Source organism: Leucopleurus acutus (genome assembly GCF_964270905.1).
Source record: "Leucopleurus acutus genome assembly, chromosome: 13".
In the NCBI taxonomy this organism is placed as follows: domain Eukaryota; kingdom Metazoa; phylum Chordata; class Mammalia; order Artiodactyla; family Delphinidae; genus Leucopleurus; species Leucopleurus acutus.
This window is the reverse complement of record NC_139155.1, coordinates 72,353,217-72,378,956: the sequence shown is the minus strand read 5'-3', so window position 1 is coordinate 72,378,956 and position 25,740 is coordinate 72,353,217. Positions and strand designations below refer to the sequence as shown.

The 25,740-nt window shown below is 51.3% G+C and overlaps 1 protein-coding gene across 3 annotated transcripts in view; it reads left to right on the top strand.

The window, feature by feature from the left end:
• Nucleotides 1-2,857: 2,857 nt before the first annotated feature.
• The window catches only part of SSH1 (slingshot protein phosphatase 1), a gene marked incomplete at both ends in the record, with an annotated part of 56,925 nt that continues 34,042 nt past the window's right edge, over nucleotides 2,858-25,740 (top strand). For 2 of the 3 annotated variants that reach the window (XM_082852545.1, XM_082852544.1), the window contains 2 exons: nucleotides 2,858-2,926; nucleotides 7,658-7,698. In XM_082852545.1, coding sequence (XP_082708671.1) covers nucleotides 2,858-2,926; nucleotides 7,658-7,698 — 110 coding nt within the window. Of the gene's footprint in view, nucleotides 2,927-7,436; nucleotides 7,509-7,657; nucleotides 7,699-25,740 lie in introns of those variants that run through there. The other variant, XM_082852543.1, reaches the window with a different exon arrangement.

Sequence of the window (25,740 nt, the reverse complement as noted above, 5' to 3'; positions counted from 1 at the left end):
CACAGTGGCTGCACCAACTTACATTCCTACCAACAGTGTAGGAGGGTTCCCTTTTCTCCACACCCTCTCCAGCATTTGTTATTTGTAGATTTTTTAATATTTATTTTATTCATTCATTTATTTTGGCTGTGCCAGGTCTTAGCTGCGGCACATGGGATCTTCTTTGCGGCATGTGGGATCTTTTTAGTTGCGGCATGCAATGCGGGATCTAGTTCCCTGACCAGGGATCGAGCCCCAGCTCCCTGCGTTTGGAACGTGGAGTCTTACTCACTGGACCACCAGGGAAGTCCTTGTAGACTTTTTAATAATGGCCATTCTGACCAGTGCGAGGTGGTACCTCACTGCGGTTTTGATGATCAGATCTTGGTATGGATTTCTCGATGGGTAGGAGAGGAAGGGTATGGAGGGAAGACCAGTAAGGAGGCCTTGGCATTTGTACAGGGAGCGGTTCTCAAACCGAGGTCCCCACACCAGGACCTTCAGCATCACTAGGGCATTATTAAAAACTGAGTGAATCGCCAACTCCGGAGGGTGGGGCCTCCAAATCTGTATTGACTCCAGGGAATTCTCAAACCTTCCCATTTGAGAACCACCAGCCTAAGGTTCTCCACCCTAAAATCCCACACCCCGTTTACAGCTAGTGTGTGATGATTCCTTTTCTCATTGGCAACAAATTCATAGATGATAAAGCCCACCTCCACATGCAATGTGAAAAAACAAAATCTATAATGCCCTAACATAAAAGGAAAATTCATCATGATGAAACAACGTCCATTTCATTACGTAAAATCTTGGGCACAACTCCCCTGGAGGACACAGGGAAGTCTCAGTAGTGTGTCTGGTTTTTTCTTTTTTTTTCTTATTGAAGTAGCGTCAGTTTACAATATTGTGTTGAAGTGTGTCTGTTTTAAATGAATGTGTTCAGAGTTGAGAAGTAAGATAGTCACTAGTCAACTGAATACTGCCCATAATTTTGTCTTACACTCGACATTTTAAAATAAGTGCTAAATAAATATGGCGGTCTGTCTACAAGAGCACAGCTACAGATGTCTGCTTGTTGGGTCAACTGCTCCAATATTAGGAGTGGTGTTTCCCTCTATAAACTCTTTTTCCCAAATGGTGAACAACTCCGGACAAAGCTCTCAAACAAAACAAAGTATATTCTTTCCTCTATTTAAACATAGTTGCATTTCTGAAAATTCAGTTTGTGTTGATATGTAAAATGGAATTAGTTTCTGGCTTCAGATAACTATGAACGGTGTTTTCACCACACAGGTGTCTTGTGGGAATGAAGCAATTCTCCTTGGGCGGGGGCAGCATCACTGTCCAGTGCATTGCACGACTTTTAGCGTTTTTAGCATTCCTGGCTCCTGCCCTCTGAACGCCAGAACCTCCAATAGCTCTCCCCATCTGCAAGACATTAAAAAATATTCCCACAAGTAAAAAAACAAAACAACAAAAACAAAACCCCACAACACTCAGTGGGGGCTATAGTAACCCCATAGAGAACCACCTTTGAGATGAATGATGCTGAGGGAATATGCAGGAGGTCCCAGCCCCTGGACCCGGCGGAAGCAGCTGGAGGGATCCAGGAGGCTGTTGGGTTGCTGGTTTGGCAGTGAGACGGATGGGAGCAGGACTGGACCAGTAAATTTGCGCATGCTTGTGAACCTGCGTGGGGCGACAGAGGGGAGGGAGGGGATTTGAATGAAATTGAAGCTATTACTAAGTCAAGCCAGTACCGCCTTTTTAGTATCTTACTCCATGTCCCTCTCTCCATCCCCATACTGGTCACCTCCTCCCAGGACAACAGCAGCAGCCCATCCCTGGTCTCCCTTCACCCCTCCGCCCCACAGTCCATTATCCAAGCGGCAGCCAGAGCTTTCTAGAGTGCACCGTGACTCCCTCCCTCCTCGCTTCCCTAGGATCGGGCCTCTGATGGACAATCTCCTTCCAGTTTCCGGGCCTTTAGCTCCCCCCACCCCCCAGACTCCCCTCCCTTCACCCGTTAATCCTGCTCATCCGTCAGGCCTCTGAGCAAATGCCCCCTTTTCAGAGAAGCCCTTCCTGACTTCCCAAGGAGCTGGCTGGGTTTCTGGACACAGAGAAAGAATTCACATAAAAAGACTGGCAAAATAATTTTTTTTAAGTGCCTAGTAATTTGACTCACTTCTGTCAAATCCCTGAGGGCAGGCCTAATCTATATTGCTCACGGTTGAATACTCCGTGCCTGGCACTTAGTAGGTGCTCAATAAACATTTCATAAATGAATGAATGAATGAACTAATTAATTTCTGCAGACCGCTCCTCGGGGTTCAAGGCGCAGGGACCAGAAGCTCTTTATTTCCTGGTAGCTGCACCTCCCCGCCCCGAGCATTCCAGGCCGTGCGGACGCCGGGCCTCAGTTTTCCAGCCTGCGAAGGGGGCTGGCCTCCGGGGGATGGATTTGCTCGCCACCGGGCGCGCCCCCGCTTCTCAGACTCGAGGGCCGGGCGCGCGGCCGAGGAGCGCGCGTCGGGCGCGCGGGAGACGTGACTGGCCAGCCGGGGCCTCCCGCCGCCGCTCGGGGGATCCCGCGCCGCGCACGCGCGCCCCGTCCCGGCCGCTGCCCCTGCCCGCGCTCAGGCCCGGCGCGCGCCGGCGCGGGAGGCGGGAGGCGGGGGGCGGGAGGCGGGGGGCGGCGACAGACGCCGGCAGGGAGGGGCGGGCCCGGCCCGGCTCGGCTCGGCTCGGCCCGGCTCGGCCCGGCCGCCCGTGAGCGGCTCCTGGAGCGCCCTGGGCCCGGCCCGGGCGGCGGCGGTGGCGGCTGCGGCTCTAGTCCGAGGCTTCGGCGGCGCTCGCGCGCCGCGCCGCAGCCATGGCCCTGGTGACCCTGCAGCGCTCGCCCACGCCCAGCGCCGCCTCCTCCTCCGCCAGCAACAGCGAGGTGAGCCCCGGGCCCGCGCCCCGGCCTGAGCCGCCGCGCCAGGCCTGGGCCGCGAGTGCGGGGCGCCCGGGGCTGCGCCAGGGCAGCTTCAAGGGGTTCCTGGCCTGCGGGGCCGCAGCTGGACGACCCAGCCTTGGCAGCTGGACTGGGGTGACTGTGCGGGAGGCTGTGAGCGAGTGTGACCCCTGTTTGGGGGTGACTGTGCAGTGAGACTGTGTGTGTGCGGGTGTGACCCTCGTCTGGGGGTGACTGTGTGACCCCTGTTTGGGGGTAAGTGTGCGTGAGCCGGTGTGTGTGACCCCCATCTGGGGGTGACTTTGTGTGTGTGGGACCCCCACCTGCGGGTGACTTGTGAATTTGAGCCCCGTCTGGGGGGTGACCGTGAGTGTGTGACAGTGTCTCTCGTCCGGGGGTGACTGTGCGGTATACTGGACGTGGGACCGGGACTCCTGATTGGGTAACTGCCTGAGATGCTGGTTCTAAGATTCAGGACCCTGTGGCTTGTCTCGGCCCTTTCCCTGTGTGCCCGGCTGAATGTATGCATGTGTATGCCAGCCTGTGTGTGCCTCTCCCTGTGCGTGAATCTGGCCTGTCCCCTGGGAACCATGCCTGTGTGATGCTGGGGGAGAGGCTGCCGGGTGCCCCTGTGGGTGGTGAGATTGTTTCCCCCGACTGCACGCCCCTGGAGTTCTGGCTCTGGGTGTGAGTGGCCGTGCCTCTCGGGGGCCGGCGTCACCGTGTGAGAGTGGCTGAGTGAGCTCAGGGTGCTGGGTGACTGTGTGTCATGTCTTTGTGTGCAGCTGAGTCTGGGTTTTTCTTGCTGTGATATCTTTCGGGGCTGCATGTTTTTGTGCATCTGGCTGTGCATGTGGCTGCGGCCGACTCTGGGGTTGCTGGGATTGCACCAGTGCTTTCTGGGGCTGAAAGTGCATCTTTGCGCTGTGCGGGTTTCTGTGCGTCTGCGTGTGACCCAGCCTGTCCTGGACTGGCGCCTTCTTGCTCTGGGGTTACTGAGGAATTGGTCCTCTGAGTGCACAGTTGGGTTGGACCGTGCTAGTCTGGGCCTCGGGCCTCCGAGCAGTAGAACCAGTTGGGTCTAAACTCACATCTGTGGCCGGACTGAGTGCTGACCTGCAGACACAGCAGGCTGGAGGAGGCGGCAGGGAGCTGTTTAGGGAAGGGAGAGGAGGCTGGAGGAGGGGCCCTGCAGGCCCAGGAAGTGGCCCCGCCAGCATCTGGGCAATTCAGGCCCCTTCTCCCTGGGGGGAAGTTGACTGATAACATGGAAAGGTTTGTGTGTGTTTGTGAGAGAAGAGGACCTGTTTGCGGTTTAACAGCCCTGCCTGTCCCACCAGCTCCTGGTGGGGAAGCTCTTCAGCCTGTTTTGCTGGGACTGGCACTCGCAGAGTGGCTGCAGGGTTGAACCTCACAGCCCCCTTCTCTCAAGGAGAAGCCATTAATGAGTTATCTTGTCTACAGACAGAAGATTCTAACAGTCCCTGCTCTGCACGGTGGCCAGTAGCCTGCAGCTGAGGAGTCTGCAGTAGCTTCTGGCCTCCCCACAGAGACATCTGTTCCCCTACATCATTTCTATTACTGCTGTCTTGCAGTTTACAAAGTACTTTTCTGCACTTAATCTCATGGTCCCTTCTCAAAAACGAGTGAAGAGTTCAGCTCCGGGAAGAGGTTAGACAAAGAGCCTCTCAGCCCAGGTCTCTGATTCTAAACCCCACATTCCCAGCGTTACTTTGCACCTGATCTATTTCTGCTTTAGGCACATTTAAAATTTTTCATTTTATTATCTCATTTTTTAGCTGAGATAGAATTCACATACCATAAATCCACCATTGTAAAGTGTACAATTCAGTGGGTTTTAGTGTATGCACAAGGTTGTACAAGCATCACCACGAATTCCAGAATGTTTTCATCACCCCCAAAAGAAACCTCACACCCCTTAGCCATCAGCCACAGCCTCCCTCCCACCACCCCTGCCCTGCTGTAACCAACTCTAGGCAACCACTCATGTATTTTCTGTCTCTGTGTATTTGCTTATTCTGGGCATTTCATATAAGTGGAATCATCCACTATATGGCCTTTTCTGTCAGGCTTGTTTCACTCACCATGTTTTCAAGGCTCATCCACGTTGCAGCACGTGTCAGGACCTCATTCCTTTTTACGGCCGAGTAATATTCTATGGTATGGATGTACATTTTGTTGGACATTGGGGTTGTTTCCACTAGGCACATTTTAAATTATAATAGAAAGCCTTATTTTCACCAAATGCCAGTGACCTCCAAAATAAGAATAAAACTCAACCAGCTTTTATTCACCTTGAGTAAATCAGCAGCATTAGTTGCCCAGGGAGCCAGCAGAGGCTGGGATGTTCCCTGGAAGGTGAGGCTTTCCTCCATGTGGGGCGAGGCACAAAGATGCAAGAAGGAACAGAGAGGGCAGGCGTGTGTGCACAGGATCAGGAGACGTGGGCCAGGCCGGCTGTGCCTCTGGTCTGACCTTCCTCAGGTTACTTCCCTTCTCTGGGCCTCAGCTCATCTGAAAGGGCTGGCTTCCCTCTAATGTGTGTTCTTTGGCTTTCTTCTCTGGAATAACTGACCTTGTGTTGCCTTTCATCCTGAGAATCTCAGAGAGTGAGCGAGAATTAAATGATTTTGAAGCCTGTATCTCCCCTACCCCCCATCATTTCCTTACTCCTCAAAATGTGCATCCTTCATTGAGTCAGAGACACTCAGGGCATTTTTTTCCTTCCCCAGCCCGTGGTCCTGCTACACGGCGTGGGAACTAAGGGAAGTCACAGCCCGACCTGCAAAGCAGTGCTTCCCTCTTTTTAAGTTTTGTTCCTTCCCCCCCAGTCTTTTTTTTTTTTGCGGTACGCGGGCCTCTCACTGTTGTGGCCTCTCCCGTTGCGGAGCACAGGCTCCGGATGCGCAGGCTCAGCGGTCATGGCTCACGGGCCCAGCCGCTCCGCGGCATGTGGGATCTTCCCGGACCGGGGCACGAACCCGTGTCCCCTGCATCGGCAGGCGGACTCTCAACCACTGCGCCACCAGGGAAGCCCCTCTCCCCATCTTTAATTATCTCATTAATCTTGTCTCATTCTTTTGTGAGAACAGGCAGAGAGCCCAAGAATAGGTAAAGCAGTAGCTCTCAGGAATGGGTTGTAATGTTGTGATTTTTTTTTTTTTTTTTTTTACGTTGTGGTTTTTGACAGATGTTCAAGGTGACTAATTTTCATGGGCAGATCTCCAGTCCCTTTGAGGTGGCGGGGTTGGATCAGGGTTGCTCAGCCCCAGCATTGCCGATGTTGGGTGAGCCGTCTGTTGCAGGGGCCAGTCCTGGGTGTTGGAGGAAGTGTAGCAGCACTCTGACCTCTACCCACTAGATGCCAGTAGCATCCTCCCAAAAAAGGCTCCAGCCTTGCCTGGCGTCCCCTGCTGAGATCAGTTGCCCCCAGTTGAGAACCACTGGGTTAGACCCAGCAGTCTCTTCCAAGTTTGTTCCTGCGGTTGTGTGAGTTGTTTTGTGTATGTTTCACTTCGGCACCGAAGTTGGTGGCCCTGTGGTCAGCAGAGCTGTCCCCGATGTTTCCACTTCTACGTTGTCGGGTAGGGAGTGTGAGAACTAACTGATGGTCTCTGCCTCTGCCCAGTGCGTTACATACATGATCTAATGACAGCGTAGGACCAGGACCCTCTGCTGGACTCATTCCTTGGTGAAATTGCCACCTGTGGCATGTGTGCCTTGCTGCCCAGACCTCTCTCTACATGATCTCCGTAACCCTTTTCCCACCACTGCTGGCTTCTGTCTGGTTTCTGTCCTCAGTCAGCCTTGCATCTCTTCCAGCCATCACTGCTTTCCAGGTTTCTCTCTTCCCCATTCAATGGGCTCCTCTGTGTAACATACAAAACATGCCAAGTCCCAGCGGTGCAGAGTTGTTGGGATGTGTGTTTTCTTCTCATTTAAGTTTTCTCCTTGAAAGAAAAAAAAAGAAAAATTGCAGTCAGGGCTTAAATCGTGGTTACTCTTGGAGCCTCTAATGCCCTTGGCCTTGTAACATTTAGGAAATATTAAATGTCCCTTTCTTTCATGTCTATAAATAAACCAATAGCCTAGAAAGTTTTATATTAAACTTTAAGCCTTTTTGAGAACCACCAAGAGCTTCATGACCCACAGACAGCCTGATCCTGGCCACGTTCCATTAAGAAAGACTTGCCTGGAATGGTGGTGGTGATGGTGGTGGTGGTGGATTTATTTATTTATTTTTTAACTTGTGTGTTGTGGCTTAAAATGGTGTTGATCACTCAGCTGTTGCCTAGCTTGAAAGGAGGAAACAGCCTTTTAAGACATTGCCCCCTCCCCTTAAAACAGAAAAACAGGATATGCTCCACAGCAGCCCTGGAAAATGGAGAGCTCAGGGCTGAACAAGCGTGTGGAGTAGCAGCGCCGGCCAGGAGCGCTCTGTTAGCAGGCATCCGTCTGTGATGCCTTGGAAGGCATGTGGGGAAACATCAGGAAACCTGAAAATTCCTCCGCGGAAATTACTCAGGGGAGCAGCAGAGCAGGATTGGTAAGGAGAGGGTGCGGCTCTCTGGAAGGAACCAGGTTTCCTGGACATCTGTATCTTTTGCAGACACCAGAGCAGGAAATGTGAGCCTTGTGTCTGAGGCTTGTCGATAGCGGCATCTGGGCTGTGACATTCTCTTTCTTTCTCTGCAGTTGGAGGCTGGCAGCGATGAAGATCGCAAGTTAAACCACAGGTAAGCAGACTTAGTGTTTTCGTCCTGAAGTCTTTCTTCCAAGCAGGTAAGAAATACTCTTGTGCCTTTCCAAAAGGGAGGACCCTCGAGAAAGACTACACCAGCTTTTTAGTAGTGCTTTAAAAACGATCCAGAACACATAGACAGAAGGAGAGCTTTACAAGTGATCTAGACGTTTAACTGTAAACAGCTTTAATAACATTATGTAACATTTAGAGAAGAAAAAAAATGATCGCCAGTATTCCACCCCCCTGGCTTTACCGTGATGATGAGTATCTTTATAAACTTCCTTCCAGATTTTACTTCTGCTTTAAAGAAAATAATCATTTTAGTATGTTCTCACTTTTCCATCCTGCTTTTGGGAAGGTATTCCTTTTGAGGTAAGTACATTGCTGATTTGAAACAGACATTCAACCCCTCAGTTTATTAATTCAAGGTGTTTTGTGTGTGTGTGTGTGTGTGTGTGTGTGTGTGTGTGTGTGTGTGTGCGCGCGCGCGCATGCGTGTGTGCCAGTGAGAAATCTTTACGTATACTCGTTTGAGAAGTTTCTCAAGCTTGTAGTCCTCGGTTGCTGTATTCACAAGTAGACGCCAAAAGCACGTTTGCTTTTCTTTGCCAAAAATTGGGTGTTTTGTTGGTTTACAGAAGATTTAGCACTTCATTATATAATGTATTCTTCTGCACCAAAGAACTAGTCTTAAACTCTGGCTCTTAGAGTGTAAAAAAGTAAACATCTAGATTAAAAAAAAGGAATTAAACAGAATTTAAAGGATTTTTTTTTTTTAATGTCTGTTTCATCTTGGGAGGAGGAGGAAAATTAATTGGAAAAGGAAATATGTGTTCAGAAACTGGGGTCAGCCGTTCATTACCGAGAGCAGGCTATCCTGGTTCAACTCACCCGCGGAAGTGATAGAGCTCTGCCTCGCCTGTCTTTGAAGTTTTCTGTGTGTTTGAGGGAAGGGAGGCACCATTTTTTCTAAAGCTCATATGTGTAGAGAAATAGTTGTCTCATTACAATTGTGGGTCCTCGTTTTCACGTTATGCTGGAGGGAGGAACAGCGGCAGTGACACGTTTGCTCTTCAGACTGGGGGTGTGGGTTGCTGAGAGTCTCGAAGGCTGGAATCAGCTGGATTCCCAAGTGGGGGAGGGGGGAGGGGACGAGTGGAGTCTGCTCTGGAGACTGTGGGGGAGGGAGAGCGGGGCGGAGGGCCTGCTGCCCGCCTCGTGGGGCCCCATCCCCGCGCCCCCAGCTCCTCACCAGCCCTTACATGGACTTGGACTCTTCTCCCCCTCAAGCCGATCCTTTTCTTCCAGGCCTCTTGCCCCAGAGATGGCATTTAAGCCTCTCACTTAGATGGTCTTTCGTTTTTTAATTGCCCTTCCTGAACTGACAGCATAGTGTTTTGAATTGTTTCCATTAATAAAGAAGTTACAAATAGCAGTGGTAGGAAAATGTGTATGTGCTGCTGGCCAGTAAAAGGCCCCTTTCTCTGCACAGCTTGGAGCTGGAGAGGACCGTACAAAGGGAAGTGATGGCAGCTCTCTGCATTGCCAAATTTAACCCTCACAACGACCCCAGGAGGTGGGGTATTCCCCCCAGGTCGCAGGTGAGGAATCCGAGGCCCAAGGTTGCCTTCGAAGCGGGCCCTCCGTTGCCCGCAACACCTGAGTTTGTCATAGGACACCACCTTTCCGGGGACCAGTTTCGTGGTTCAGTTGAGCAGGTGTGTTGCACGTACAGGCGTGGGAACTTGCTGAGCTCGCCCAGGTGGGTAGAGGCCGCAGCAGGGCGAGAACCCAAGAGCCCTGCTGACTTGTGATGGTGCCTCCTAGGAAGTCAGATCGCCCTGGTGACCACCGTGAGTCCCTCTGTGCCGCTCTCAGTGGGTCCCCAGTGCCATCGTGAGCTCTGGGAGACCTGGGCTGCGGGGGGGAGCCTAGTCTCTGAGCCCATCCTCACAGGCTCCCCTTTCCTCCCCTCTTCCTTCACCTTGATGTCCACGCCCCGTTTTAGGCAGTGGACACTGTCCTGGTTTCTAACCCTCCGAACCAAACAAGAGAAGTCCTGCTGTCCTGGTGTAAGCTTTGACTGAAACTCATTGGCATCTGCGTGTGGATTTGCATTTTCAGGCCTGTGCTCTCTAAGCTTCTCCTAGAGGAAAAAAAATGTGTGGAATGGTCCCTCATTGGTTGCTCGTCTTGGGGAGGAGAGTTGGGGAGAGGAGATTTCTCTTTGCTTCACATTCATCCTGAAGGTAATCTGGCCTGGTTTGGTTTCTGAAGGGCGCTGGGGAGGGAGAGAAACTGGGGAGGCCGCAGGATATGCCTCTCTCTTTGCCCCTTTGTCTACCCTTAATTGACAGTTTCATCTTTCGGGTCCTCCAAGAAGTGATCTTAGAGCCACGTGTAGCCAGTAAATTGCTGAATCCGTGGGTTGGATCTTCTGTCACCTGCCCTCTTCCTCCCCTGTCCCCCCCTGGTGGCACCATCAGTCAGGTCCTTGTGCCTCCCCTGATCCACTGAGGGGCCACCCATCCACCCATCGCTCTGCGTCAGTTTATCGTCCCCACTGTCAGAGGGACGCCAGTCTGGAAGCGCCCGTGCTTCTTCCTCCTGGTCGCCACGCTTTTTCCTCCTTCACCCTCGTCACTGGCCTTTCGTCGAATGTGCCATTTTTCATTCCTACCCCTGTTCCCTGACCAGGCTCTTTCTCTAAGCCAGTTCCCTTTCCAGTTGGCCACAGTGCTCATGGCCAGCTCAGCATGCTGCCATCCCAAACCTCTGTGGCTTCCCTCTCCTTGGCAGGTGGCTCTTGATTTCTGTCTGTGCTGGGTACCATACCTGCCTTCCCTGGCAGGTACCTGTGTTTCTGTCTCATCCCTAACTGTTGGTGACATCTTAGTGAGAGGGTCTTAATTCTCTGCCTGCACATAGCACTTCAGCAGTTTAAACATATTAACTTCGTTTTGATTCTGCAGCGAATTGCATTCATGTGTGAGAAAGATGTGTCGAGGAAAGACGTGGGCTTTGGAGTCAGGCAGATCTAGCCTCGGAGCCTGGCTTCTGCACTAGTAGAGGTGCCGGCATGCATCTAGGAGTCACTGTGCCTCTGTGGGTCTCCGTTCTTCTATCTGTAAAATGGATAAAGCTATGACCTTTCAGGGTTGGCGAATACTTTGTGTGGGGCTCCTTGCACAGAGCCAGGTCCACAATGGGCGTGGAGGACAGTGGCTACGTTTGGTCTTCAGAGGATGGTGTTCCTATCAGTGTTAGGTTCACAGCCCAGAAGTAGAGGCTCTGACCCCCAGCAGGTGCCGCGTCCACTGTGTGGGGCTGAGAGGGCCACCCCCGTGGCTGTCCTGTGACTTGGACCAGCCTGCGTCCTTTACCCAGTGACATCCCTGTAGGATGTAAACAGGAACGCACCTTCTGCAGAATCTTTATTGTCATCCGGATGGTTTCTCCGAAGGCCTTCTGGCGGACATCTCGAGACCTGCTTACCGCCCGTCCAGAGGGAAGCTGAGTGACGCAGAGCCGTAGACCCAGCTCTCGCTCCCTCTGTCCTCTTTGCGTGTGCAGATGGCCGCCGGCCTCCAGCGATCTCCTTTGGGAAGCTGCGCTGTTCAGACTGTGGGAACTGGTGAGCTTATGGCCTGCTGGCAGCAGCTCCTGGCTCCCTCACCATCCTGGGAGTCGCCTCCGTCTGGCATGAGGCGTAAGTGGTTGTGTGCCAGGCGGGGCCCTGGGGAGGGAATATGGTTGTGTTCTTTCCAGAGTGTGGATCAGGAGTGAGTGTTTTGCTGTTTTTTTTGTGTTTTTTTGCGGTACGCGGGCCCCTTACTGTTGTGGCCTCTCCCGTTGCGGAGCACAGGCTCCGGACGTGCAGGCTCAGTGGCCATGGCTCACGGGCCCAGCCGCTCCGCGGCATGTGGGATCTTCCCGGACCGGGGCATGAACCCGTGTCCCCTGCATCGGCAGACGGACTCTCAACCACTGCGCCACAGGGGAAGCCCTGCGGTTTTGTTTTTTTGGGGGGTTTTATCATCCAGTATTTCAAGTCAAGCACGTGAAAATGATCATTAGCGTTCTTTTAATTTCTTTTCTTACTTGCCCAAGCAAACGTTTGGGCCAAAGCAGCAGGACTTTGTCTTCTCTGTTTTATCTGGTTTCAGTGGTAAACTGAACTCCCTTACAACTCTGCCTTTCCCTCTACCCTCTCATCCTTCCGGTCTTGACCTGGAAATCCCCAGAGGACCCTGCTCTCCATATAAGCTTTTCTCCCTCCCCGACTGTGTCAGGAAGGGGTGGTGGTTGGTGTGTCCTTGCTCTTCAGATCACACTTCCCAGTCTTTATTCACAAGCTCTTCTTCGAGGCCTGTCCACCCTTTGAGGTTTCTCTCTGCCTTTCTTGATGGTTTCTTAGCCGTCAAGACTTGACTGTGCCTGTTGGGAGTCTGTCCACTTAAGTCCCGGCAAGAGGTGTCGAGCATTTGCGGCATCCAGGCTCTGTGCAGCAGGCTGCTGTGTCAGCTGTCTACTGCTGTGTAACAAGCTACTCCAAACTCAGTGGTCCAGAACGATACACGCTTATTTCCTCACAGCTCCTGTGGGCCAGGAACCCGGACGTGGTTGAGCTGTGTCCTCTGCTGGGTTGAGCTGTGTCCACGTGGCTGCAGTCAAGGTGTTAGCCAGGGCCGGGATCTCATCTGTGGCTTGGGTCCTCTTCCAGGCTCACACTGGTTCTTGGCAGAATGCGTTCTCTTGCAGCTGTAGATTCCACGGGTGGTGGCTTGCTTCAAGGCCAACAGGAGAATCTGATGCCATCAGGGAATGCCATCAGGAGAGGGACCATCCCATCACCTTTACCATAGGGTATAACCTAATGAAGGGAGCAGCTCTCCCATCCTGTTCCCTGGTCCCAGCACACTTAGCATAGGGGCCTCATCCAGGGTGCCTGCCCCAAGGCCTGGGGTCCTGGGCAACCTCAGAATCTGCCTACCAGTCTCAGTCTGTGGGAGTTCTTGAGATGCCCCAGTCTAATGTAGAGGAAACAAGACATGTAACCGAGTAGGTTTCTGTACAGTGTTACAGATGTGGCAGGGTGTAAAGGCATCACTGGCTGGTGGGAAGAGGCCAGGAGCCCCAGGGAGCCGGCAGGAGTCGACCACATGCCAGAGACCGTCATTTTCTCCACTCAGCACCCATATGCGCCTTCACACCTGGAGGCTTGGCATCTCGTGTTTGCCCCATGTTGCATATTGACCTCTGCAATAACACCTCCAGTGACCCTTAGACATTTTTTCCATGAGCTTTGGCCTTGGGGATGGACAGGCCTGGGTTTGGCTTCCACCTCTGTCATCTGTCACCTCACCTGGCTGTCATAGGACCTGGGCAGGCCTCATTTTCCAATGGGCAAAATAACCTGTGGCATCATAGACGTTCCGACAAATGCCCCGCCTCTGCCTCCTTCAGGTCGCTTCCTCTGGTCACTTCTGACTCTTCCTTTTTCTCCCCACAGGCGTTTATCTCTCCTTAGTATTTCCTTGAGACTTGGGACTTGTTGTTCAGTATTTACCGAAGTACATAAATGTTCTCTGCTGGGAGGATCAGCTGTATAATTTGTGGAGCCCGGTGCAAAATGAAAATGGTAGATCCACTTTTTAAAAAGTGATGAAGAATTTCAAGGTGGCAACAGCAGAGCATTAACCAAGCTCGGAGCCCTTCTGAGCACGAGGCCTTGAGCCACTGCCCAGGGCGCCTGCCCACTTGACCACGAGCCCACCCTAAGGACAGAGCCTTCCCCGCCTCTCCCGTCACCTCTCCCGGTGCCTGGTGTGCACTGGATGGGCCATCGAGGTCTTGTAAATTGAATTTTCCAAGTTCTATCTCATGGTGAGGAACTCAGAGTGGTCTTGGACAACACACAGGAAGCAAAGGACAGAGAAATTTTTCCTGCAATTTCCCCCTGCAGTTTGGCAATACAGGTGCTGTTAGCGCAGTCTCAGCACCCCTGTCCTAATCTACTTACAAGCCATTCATTCACCAAATCCTTACTGAGCACTTACTGTGTGCCAAGCACTGTCCTAGGAGCTGAGAATATGGCAGTGAACAGAGCACAGAAATCCCTGCCCTTGTGGCTGACATTCTGTTGGGGGAGACAAGACAGTAGGTAAGATGAACAGGTACCTTAAGTGTGTTAGCAGGTGCTGAGGAGGAAGAGTCAACCAGGGACAGAGGCTGTGGAAGTGAGCCCTTCAGACGTGCTGTGCTCTGTGAGTTGCCTCATGGGCGTCGTTTTATTTAGTCTGTGTAAGGAAAGCACCACTTCTGTTCCCATTCTCTGGATGAGAAGACAAAGCCTCAGGGAGGTAGCTGGCCTAACTTCAGTTAGTAGGAAGTGATGGAGCCAGGACCCTCATGCTCCAAGTCCCTGACTCCAAAGCCTGTGCCCTGAGCCCCAAAATTCGAGAGCCATCTCCGCAAGCCCGCCTCCCGTGGCTTTGCCCTCCTCCCTTCTGGCCTGAACCCCAGGGGCCCCACCGTGAGCTGTGTGCCCTGTCCTGTGAGCTCCCTGACCTTGACCTAGAGTGAGACTTGTAGTCGATGCCCCTTCCCATGCAGTCGCCTGGACGGGTAGCAGGGGAGGGTGAGGGGTGCTCCTCGTGGCTCCCGTTCAGCGGGGGCCTGTAGGTGCAGGCACTGGGCTGGGAACTGGAGGCAGCTTGTCTCGTTGCTGTCACCCCCACAAGGTGCCTGCCTCATTGTAGGAAACTGCAGTTCCCAGGGGCCGGAGCCAGGGTTTAGATGCAGGTGGCTGTGACTCAGAAGCCTGTGTCCCTTCCTTGCTGCTCCTGTCCCCACAGGGCACCTGCAGGATTGTGTTCAGCTCATCCCTTCCTGTCCCCACCCGCGTGGCTTTAGAGGCAGCTACCTCCCGTCGACTCCCAACCTGAAACACTGGGGTGCACACACGTGTAACGTCCTGGGGCCGTTGTACCATTCTGCCCTTCCTTTCGGTTTAACTCCAGTATTCTTCCTGGCAGTTGGTTGGAACGTTTGATGTTAAAATCAGAATTCGCCTTCAGCATGTGTTAAATAGTTTTTGTTGTCGTTAGAAAACTCATCCTAGAATGGGGACACGTGAGAACAGAGGTGAAGAGTTAATTTGATTCTGTTGGAACGTAATTAAAGTTATTAAGGTTAACTTAAAATGGATTTTGCTCAGGGTCTAGTAGGTTTCATTAAACTTTTGAAATACCAGTGCTTAGACTTCAAAAGAAGCCTGGGGGCTTCCCTGGTGACGCAGTGGTTGAGAGTCTGCCGGCCGATGCAGGGGACACAGGTTCATGCCCCGGTCCGGGAAGATCCCACATGCCGCAGAGCGGCTAGGCCCGTGAGCCATGGCCGCTGAGCCTGCGTGTCCGGAGCCTGTGCTCTGCAACGGGAGAGGCCACGACACTGAGAGACCCGCGTACCGCAAAAATAAAAAAAAAAAAAGAATGCCTGGAAGCCCTGGTCTCATTCTTCCTGTGCACTTAGCACACCAGGGGAGTGCGTTTGCACACCAGGGGAGTATGTGTACACACCAGGGGAGCCTGTCTACAAACCAGGGGAGCGTGTTTGCACTCCAGGGGTGCCTGTGTGCACACCAAGAATGCTCGTTCATGCGAGCTCTTTCTTCCTGGGTGATCGTGGTACCCGATCACCCTCGTGGTAAATGGAGCAAAGCTGTGAGTGGGAGTCAGAAAACCTAGGTTCTGTCCTACGATGTGTCATCTGCTGTGCAACCTTAGGCCAGTCACTAAAGGTCTCTGGGCCCCCACTGCCTCCTTTGTAAAGTGAAGAGATGAGATTAGATTATGGCTTCCAAATGCAGGAAGGAGAGTCCTCACTCACACCCACCAGTCTAGTTCTGTGTTACCTTGTTAACACTTCTGACCATTCTCGGTAGCTTTCTAACAGGCCGTCCAGAGTTTCTCCTTTCTTCTCAGGCTGAGAGCAAGGTTAGCCCTGTGTGGGGCATCTCGCCAAGTCACGCTGAGATGGCGAGAACTGGTGTGGCTGCTGAGAGGAAGTGGACCCTCTGTTCGGACCCACTTCCCTCTCAGTGATCATCAAGCCAGGCGCGCTTCACCCCGGAGCAGGGCCACACGCATGGCGGCGGCCGTCTGAACAGAAGGGACTCCCGCCTTTAGAGTTCATCCTTGGCGTATGTCGTGCTGTGGTCAGGTACCCTGGATCTGGGCAGTGTAGTGGGAAATTCCTAAGACTAGGAGGATATCCACGGGAGTCTTTCTGTTTTGAGGAAGGCTGCAGGAAGAAAACAGGATTCATCGAAGAGGATTAATCGAAGTCAGGAGTAGCCACTTGCAGGGCGTGCTGAGTGATGGGGCTGGGGGCTGGGGGCAAGACCACGCGTCTGGCCCACAAGGCTCCCACTCTGGGGTGTGGAAAGCCCTGGCGATGGTCCCCACTCCCGCGGCAGAGGCAATGTGCTGATGAGAGCACCCCCCGGCCGTCCTGCCCCGCCATGCGGGGAGAGGATCAGCAATGCCCAGACTGCCGTGTAAATTACGGAGTCGTGCCGTTGGCTGTGCCTTGATGGGGTGGGGCTGCTGAGTCGTGTCTGTACCCACCCCCTGACCGCCTGTGTGACTGTGACCTCAGGCCAGCCCCCTGCCCTCCCCGAAACAGGAAGGGTCCTCCTCGGTTCAGGGGGCTTGTATGAGGCTGGGAGGGCGTCTTGTACAGTGTGTAGTGTCTGGTCCTTGCCAGCCACAGGGCACCGGTATTTTCATAGATGGTGGGAAGCGAGAGTCCCTTCTGCCGCCTTCCTGACCGTGTTCCCCCCCAGACCAAAGACCAAAAGGTCAACTGAGTGGAACCCAAGGGAAAAAACAGCCAACGCCTGACCTGTTTCCCTCCAAGTTACACTGAGCCTGGTACCAGGCGAAGCATCGTGTCTTGTCTGCCTTTATTTATTTATTTGTACAGGTTAAAAAAAATTTTTTTTTTCCTTGAATGGCTACTTTTGAAGCTATTTTTAAAAAGACTTTGTTTCAAAGAAGGCCTCAGAGGCCCCGCCTTAGGAAATGTCTGGTGCCCTCCCTGCAGGGGGCCTCCCTGCGCTGGCAGAAGTGATTCCCACACGCTTGCTGAGAGTTCTCAAGGCATGAGTCCGCAGATCGGGACCCACAAGGGAGGGGACTGTTGGCGTGCTTCGGAGAGAGCCGGGCCCGCTGCCGCCTCTGGAAATTGCTTGTCCCTTCTGCCCAGATGTCCAAGCCCGCTGTTCCGTGTCTTGTCTGAAGCAGCTGGAAGTTGGGAGGGGCTGTTCGCTTCTGGGGTGGAGGCCGCTGAGCCATACGGCAAGGGGGCTTTCTCAGGAGCCCACTCCCCAAGCCCGGGCGCCCTGTGCAGGCCCCGCCACACGGAGTGGGAGGGAGATGTGTTGCTTATGAAGCAACCTTGTAACGGAGGCAGTTTTGTTTTGTTTTGTTTTCTTGCGGTACGCGGGCTTCTCACTGTTGTGGCCTCTCCCGTTGCGGAGCACAGGCTCCGGATGCGCAGGCTCAGCGGCCATGGCTCACGGGCCCAGCTGCTTCGCGGCATGTGGGATCCTCCCAGACCGGGGCACGAACCCGTGTCCCCTGCATCGGCAGGCGGACTCTCAACAACTGCGCCACCAGGGAAGCCCAGCAGTTTTTATTTAGAGTTATATTTGCCTTATCAATCCAGCCAGTGTATTGGGTTGGCCAAAAAGTTCGTTCAGGTTTTCCATAAGCTGTTATGGAAAAATCTGAACGAACTTTTTGGCCAACCCAGCATGTTTGGTGCCTATATGTGTATTGGGTTCTGTGCTGAATGCTGGGGATTCCATGTTAAATAAAAAGAGTCCTTACCCTCCAAAGGTAACATGTGTGCTGTGTCTACCATAGCTCTGCCCAAAAGCAATTTGAAACAGCGTATAACATTCAAAGGGAACAGTATGATTTAGAATTGGAAAAGTGGAACATGGTGAACATAGGGGAAAATAAAGCAAAGTGAGGAGAAGGTTTGTATGTGGGATTCAAGGCATAATGTCGGTATAGTTACCAGAGTTTGGCTACACATCTGACTTTGAGCTTCCTGGGAGTCAAAGCAAAGAGAGAAACAAGATCAGTTGCTTGACTCATGGTGTCCTTAAAATACCGCCAGGTCAGTTTCTCTGAAGAACTGTTTCTGGTAGATACCTGCGGATGGGTATTCGTGAGGAGACCCAGTGAGATGGGCAGACAGGCAGGTTGTCTTAGGTTTGGCCCTGAGGCCCACAGGGAGAGCTGATGCCATGGTCCCATCCCACCAATTAACCTGGGTATTTGTTGTCTTGAGAGGTGAGGTCAGCTGCAGCGCTTGGTGCCAAATCTGCTGGCCACCCCAACCGTTGAAAACAGGATGCTGAGTCACATCCTGCAGGTCTGCAGCGTCCTGACTTCGCGTGCCTGTCACAATGGGAGGCTCGCCCGGGCAGGTTGGCCCCCCACTTTTCCGAAAGTGTGGTCTCAGAGCAGGAAAACGCTAAAATTAGGTCTTACGTGGGCCAGGGCCATGTGTGTGCGAGGTTCTTGAAATCTGGACAGCCACAGACCAAGAGGAGCCCAGAGAGGGGAGCTTCCCATCATCCTCCACTGCCTTAGGCATGAAGCGAGGCTGCTGCTGTTATGGAAACACAGAGGGGAAATGGTCCTGAGGCAGGGAGAGATCTCAGGTGCTGCAGGTCAGAGCATCCAAGAGGGAAGCAGGAAGTCAGGACGTCTGCCAGTGATGATGACCAGTGAGAGGGTCTTAAGTTTTTAATCACTGGCCAATAGAGAAGAATTAAAAGGAGTGTTTCTGCCAAAATCCAGTTAAGTGGAATTAAAAAAAATTTTTTTAAGTAATTTTAAAAATTCAGAAACAAAATGTACATAAAAGTTGCAAATATAGTACAAATAACATTTTTCTAATCCTCAGACCCCATTCAGGGTCCACCGTTTGTCCCAACGGTGTCCTCTGTTGTAAAGGATCCAGGTCGGGATCGCCTGCTGCATGTAGTGGTCCTGTCTCCTGACTCTCCTTCAGTCAGGGGCATTCCTTAGTCTTCCTTTGACTCTCGTGACCTGGACACTTTGAAGGGAGAGGCCCGGCAGTTTGTAGAATGTCCCTCAGTTTGGGTTTGACTGATGTTCCCTCAGAATTAGATTCGGGTTGTGCAACACCATGTGTCTCATCACCGGTGATGTTCACCGTGGTCCTCAGGTGGCTTTGCCCGGCTTCTTTACTGCACAGGTATTCTTTTCCCCCTTTATCAAGAAGTGTTTCTTGTGGGGAGAATACTTTGAAATTAGGTCAGTACCCAATGCCCCCTCAACTTTTCCATTTATTTATATCTGTGTGGACTCCTGTTTGTTTCATGCATCCGTTCATAGTCTGTTAATTGTGTTCTTGACTTCAAGGTTCAAATTGTCCCCGATTTAGCCTGTGGGGTCTCCTTCAAGGTGGCTTTTCTGTCCCTTGACGTATCCACATCTTCCTTTAAGCACTGCCTTATTTTCTGACACCAGATGGCAGACCTCATCTTGTACTTTCCATCCCCCATCTGGAATCCCTCATTTCTCCAAGGAGCCCTACCTAGTTCCTTTTAGTAGAGAATGGAATTTCAAAACCAAGGCAGGTGGTGATTATTTTGTGAATCACTATCTTGTGCACCTGGAAGTAACAGTGGTGTTAGGTCAATTATACTTCAACAAAAAAAAAATTTTAATAAAGAATTTATGAAGCATTTTAACCCCTGTGAATAATAATTGGAAGGGATAATTGATGGATGAGATTAGGAACTGGGGCTGGACCTAGAAATCTGACAGTGAGTGGAATGCAGAACATGGAAAGTGGTAGATACAGGTGGTCACGTTCCATTTATTTGGGTTTTAGTTGATCCATGGGCATATCTGAGAACTAAATGTCCACTAAGTTAAAAAAGCAGAAAATATTACATTTTTTTTCATGTACTCTATATAAAGATTCCTTGAAGCTCTTTCTACTCTCTAAAAACAAACAGTATTAATTAAGGACTTTTGTTTTGAAGAAATAAAATTATACCAAATTAATCTGGAAAACAAAGAAGCTGAGGTAAGGGTACTTATTGTTACTGTTGGGGGCATTGCTCTCCACAGGCCCCTTCAGTGGGCAGAATTAGGGGATATGTGGAGGCACGTGCACACGCAGGCACACACGCGCACACACGTTTGCATCTGTATTTTTTTCTCTATTTAAATATATTGAAAACCATGAATTCAAGCTAATACCTTCAATTCTGATCCAACATCTGTGGGTTCATTCTAGTTTTTTCTCTCTCCATATTTGTAATCCCTTTTCTTTCTTTTTTTTCTTTAAATAAATTTATTTGTTTTATTTATTTTTATTTTTGGCTGCATTGGGTCTTTGTTGCTGCACATGGGCTTTCTCTAGTTGCGGTGAGCAGGGGCTACTCTTTGTTGTGGTGCATGAGCTTCTCATTGCGGTGGCTTCTCTTGTTGTGGAGCACGGGCTCTAGGCGCACGGGCTTCAGTAGTTGTGGCTCGCGGGCTCTAGAGCGCAGGCTCAGTAGTTGTGGCGCACGGGCGTTGTTGCTCTGCGGCATGTGGGATCTTCCCAGACCAGGGCTCGAACCCGTGTCCCCTGCATTTGCAGGCGGATTCTTAACCACTGCGCCACCAGGGAAGCCCCTGTAATCCCTTTTCTGATAGGAACCTGGCTCCCATTGTCCCTAAAGTGTTTACTTGTTTGATCAACCCCCCTGTCTGCAGCCGCCTCTCTGCTGCTCACTACACCCTCTCCCTAACCCGGAGGCCTGCCTTGCTCTGCCCACCAGATGGTTTTCAGTCTGAATTGTTGGGGAAGAGAAGCAGACTTACTTTCTTCACTCTGTGTTTCCCCATGGGTGTCAGTTCGGCAGAGGTTTGATGCTTACAGGTGAGACTCCTGGTGTCTTCTCCTGCCTTTTCCGCTTTTTGGCCACGTGAATTTGGACAAGCGACTTGATGTCTCTGAGCTTCAGTTTCCCCGTAGGTGGATGCTGAGGATTAGGTTAATATTAGGTTAATATGTATGACACGCCCAGCATGACACACAGCAAAGATGTTTCTTATCAGTTTTACATTTACTGAGTGCACATCTGAGGGGCGTCCAGAGATGGAGAAGTCGTAGCCTTGGCTCTCAGGACTCCAGTGATGAGGAGAACTTAGTTGTGTTGTTTGAAACCCTTCGTTGCCAAGAGGACCTGACTGTAACTGCATTTATGCAGTGAGTCTTTTGTTTTTTCCAGAGGTTGTAATGCTTAGTTAGAGGTGTCTGATAATTGATTGAAGCTTGAGAACTATTTTCCCAGGTTACATGTTTTAGTTGAGTAATAGGGCATCTTTTTAATTTATTTTTTAATTTTTTATTTTTTCTGGTACACGGGCCTCTCACTGCTGTGGCCTCTCCCGTTGCGGAGCACAGGCTCCGGACGCGCAGGCTCAGCGCCCATGGCTCAGGGGCCCAGCCGCTCCGCGGCATGTGGGATCTTCCTGGCCCGGGGCACGAACCCGTGTCCCCTGCATCGGCAGGCGGACTGTCAACCACTGCGCCACCAGGGAAGCCCTTTATTTTTTTATTGAAGTATAGTTGATGTATAATATAAGTTACAGGTTACAATATAGTGATTCACAATTTTTAAAGGTTGTACTCCATTTATAGTTTTAAAAACTATTGGCTATATTCCCTGTGTCGTACTGTATATCTTTGTAGCTTATTGCATAACGTAGTGGCTTGTACCTCTTGATCCCCTGCCCTTATATTGCCCCTCCCTCCGCCCGTCTCCCCACTGGTAACCACTGGTTTGTTCTCTGTTATCTGTGAGTCTTACCTGTCCTGTTCATCCTGTGTGTGCTGAGCACCCACTGTTGCAGCTGCTCAGAGGTGACCAAGGTGAGTTAGTCACAAAATGCTTTGAGGCTGGAGAAGGGTACAGCTCGGCCAGTTTATGAGTATTTACTTCTGAGTATCAACTCTATTATATGTCAGGCAGGGAGGGAGACTTAAAAAATTACGTGTGTCCTGGCCCTGGAGTCCCATCGTGAAGTTAAAATATACTGGTGTGAAGATAACATTGCCACCAGTTAGTAGGTAGATAGGTCCAGGAACATAGTTTAGGGCCTTGGGTTCCTATCCCTTTCTAAGTATATGACCTTGGATGAGTGACTTACCCTCTGAGCCTCAGTTTCTTCACCAGCACGGTGAGAGAAGGTGCTGTAACATGTCGAAAGGGAAGAGCATGGCTTGCAGCTAGGGTGGTGAGGGAGGACTTCCTGGAGAAGGCATGAACGTTGGAAGGTGGACAGGACGTGGGGAGGCAATCAGGAGAGAGGAGACTGTGCTAGAGACCCAGAGTAGAAGAGTTGATGATGACAATGACATAGACGGGGATGGAGCAGAGATCGCATGGAGTGTGGGAGGACTAGTGTAAGAGCTGATACAAGGAAGCTCTTTATTATAAATCACTTTCGCTGATTGCATTATAAGCTCCCTGAGGTCCGAGAGTGCCGGATGACTGAAATTTAGTTAGTGACATGGCATGGCTTACTGGCTGCTGTACAAAGCAAGCACAAGGACTCTGGGTTCTATAGATAATGCTGCATCATTGGAAGTTCTGGAGCTGGGACATAATGTAACAAGAGCAGTGGCTGGGAACTAAGGCACGGGGTCCTCTGTTCTCTGCCCTGACTCATTAAGCTGCAAGCTCCCGGTACAGCTGTGCTGTCCCATATCGTAGCTGGTAGCCACACGTGGCTAATTCAAATTTAATTAAATTCAAATAAAATGACAAATTCAGCTCATCAGTCACACTCATCGCATTTCGAGTGTTCAGAACATAGGCCTCTATGGCCGGTGGCTGCCGTATTGGACGGCACAGGTGGAGAAGATGTCTTTTCTCTGGGAAAGCACTGCCCTGCAGGGACCCTGAGGACCAAGCACAGAGCCGGGCACACAGTGAGTGGACGTCGCATGGCTTACGGGGCTGGGGGACTGGGAAGGAAAGGGCGCCCTGGAAAGGTTAGGACTTGGCGACCCATGAATATGGGATGGGCTGCATCCCAAAGAAAGGGCCGAGAACCGGGGTCAGTTGACACAATTCGTTCTTGGAATTTTTGAGTTATTTCAAAAACATTTCCTTCGTGTGCCTGTTGTTTCTGGCTGGCTGGGTTGCCTCTGCTGCCATTGCATTTCCTGCACAGTGTGGCCTTTCTCCCTCTGCGCTCACGAAGGGGGCTTAGATGCCGGTGTACCAGACGTTCACGGGAAGATACACTGGCTCCGGCTTCCACACACGGGGCCTGAGGGCTCTTGGGGGCCATCGAGGAGCTACCCCACGGTTTGTGAAGCCAGTCCAAGGTGTGTTATTTGCTGTCTCGCTTTTCCGGGGGGTGGGGGGGCAAGTCCCGATTCTGCGAGCTTGTTGGTATATTCGGCTGCCTGCTCCTACCCATGGTAGGAAGGAGTGCTGCGCAGCTGGCTGCAGAGAATGTCTCTTACTGTCCAAAATACTTCTGGACATTCCTTCTCTCTGAGAGAAGCCTACGCCTTCTAGCCAAACAATACATGCCCCAGCAGCAAAGACATTTGTAACAAGCCCTGCCAGCATTTCTTGCCAGTGACCCCATTCCCTGAGTAGAAGGCCCTGCAGAGCTGGAGTTTCCCTGCCGTCAGCATCCTGTGTGGAGGGGAGCTTTTGGGGGGCTCTAGCTGATCAGTGTGTCAGGTGAGTTGTTTGCTTAGGCCCTGAAGAATGGCACATGGGACAAGGCCTTGCTGAATGCCCCGTAAAGGACAATAAGGCCTCGGCACAGCCCGGGGTCTTTGTGACTTTTGAACTTGAGTTGAAAATGAGGGAGGCACCCATGGGAGAGCAGTGAAGAGAGTTTTCCATTTCTACCTGCAGGCCGCTTACCTTACTCCACGTACAGGTCTTCCGCCTCCTTTGCATCTTTACAAACTTCATTTTGGTAGGAAGGGGGTTCTGGATCCATCTAAACCATCGCCAGGAGTGGTTTTAAGGTAGACTTGCATCCATCCAGCTCTCCCTGCTGCTCCTGTGGCTGCAGGTCACACCGTCCTGCCGTCTGACCTCGGGATTCTACAGGAAGAGCCCTGAACTTGAAGCCTGTCAATCTCGTCTGGCCCCTTATGGGCCGTACGACGGCAGACACGTCGTCTATCTTCTTTGTTTTGGTTCTTTCATCAGAAAAGTGGCATTGTAAGAATTAAGTGAAGAAATGTAGGGGCAAGCTCTCTGTAAATTATGAAGCCCCATTCGGATTGGAGGTATCGTTGACTTACTTAAAATAACCCTCGATGAGTGGCTACTAGGCCTTCGGGTGCTGAGAACTTCTGGCTCAATAACTCGCCCAGGGTTTGATTCTTAGCTTTGCACGTTCTGAAACTGGAATATTAGTTCACCCAGGGGTGATCAAGTTCTGAGAAAGCAACTCATGCTAACCAGACTTATAAGGAACTGACTTATAAACCTGAATAGACATTTATGAATTCTCAGTGGAACCTCTTACCACAGAGACCAGATCCTCCTCCCCTGTTCCCTGGAGGGCACGTGTAGCAGAATCTTCCTACTCTCCTGCTCCTTGCTCTCTTTGTCCCTGTTTACAGGTCCTTTGAGGCCCAGCTTGGTGGTGTTTCAGGGAGATCTCCCTGGACCCCCCGGCTGGGCTGGGCATCCCTCCTGAGTGTGTGTGTGTGTGTGTGTGTGTGTGTGTGTGTGTGCATATATGGCACCTTATACATCCCTGCGTCGTGGGACCTGCTGCGCTACATTGCAGGTACTGTCCTGCGTCTGTCTGACCCACTAGACTGTGCTGTTGCTCCGGGGCAGAAACCGTTTCTGTTTCACTTTGAATTCCCAGGGTTTAGCACTGACCAGGCACGGTAGGGGCACAGTCAGTATTTAACCTAGATGGAATTAATGGAAGCTCCTCTTGGGAGTGTTCACGGGCACCACCTTTTCTGTAGTGAGAACTTTATATGCATTCCATTTTTTTCTTGAATTATCGTCAAGTCCACTGGACAAACCAGTCTACTCAGTAATCACTGGGCAGAGCTGAGTGCGATCGAGAGTTAATTCTATCCACGCAAAAGTATCAATAGTTCAGTTCGTTTCAACCAGGCCAGTCAATTTGAATCTTTCTTTTTTGAAGTATAGTTCATTTACAATGTTGTCTTAATTTCTATCCTTTTTTGAGCCTATACTTTCTTTTTTTTTTTTGTGGTACGTGGGCCTCTCACTCTTGTGGCCTCTCCCGTTGCGGAGCACAGGCTCCGGACGCGCAGGCTCAGTGGCCATGGCTTACGGGCCCAGCCGCTCCGCGGCATGTGGGATCTTCCCGGACCGGGGCACGAACTCTCAACTGGACTCTCAACCACTGCACCACCAGGGAAGCCCGAGCCTATACTTTTATGCTCATTTTCTCTGGGTTTTTTTTTTTTTTTTGCAAGAGGTAGCATCAGAAATCCTAAAGTCATAACCGGTTAATAACTTCCTGTTTCGTCATCTATAAAATGAGTATAACAATGCCCGCTCAGCCTGCATGGGAGAGCTTCATGAAGATCAAATAGGCTGACGTTAGCCAGAGTGCTTTGTCAACAGCAGAGCTTATCAGAGGTCTGATCCCTCCTTATGATTGTCACCTCAGATGACTGTAATGCAGGGCTGCCTTTCAAGGGCAGGAACACCTGTGAGTCTGACAGTATTGGTAGAAGAAGGGCACGTGCAATTATCTGCTAACCTGTTTTGCTGCTTCCAAGGAGGGTATTATTTTGTTTTTTTGACCTAGTGTGACCTCCCTACATTGCACCTGATTGTGTTAATCTCCTTCCGAGAGGACCACACGTTTTTATTGGTGTTATCTTCCACCAGCAGAAACATTTATCATGTACCTACTGTGTGTAAGGTACTCTTATGAAGGCCACAAGG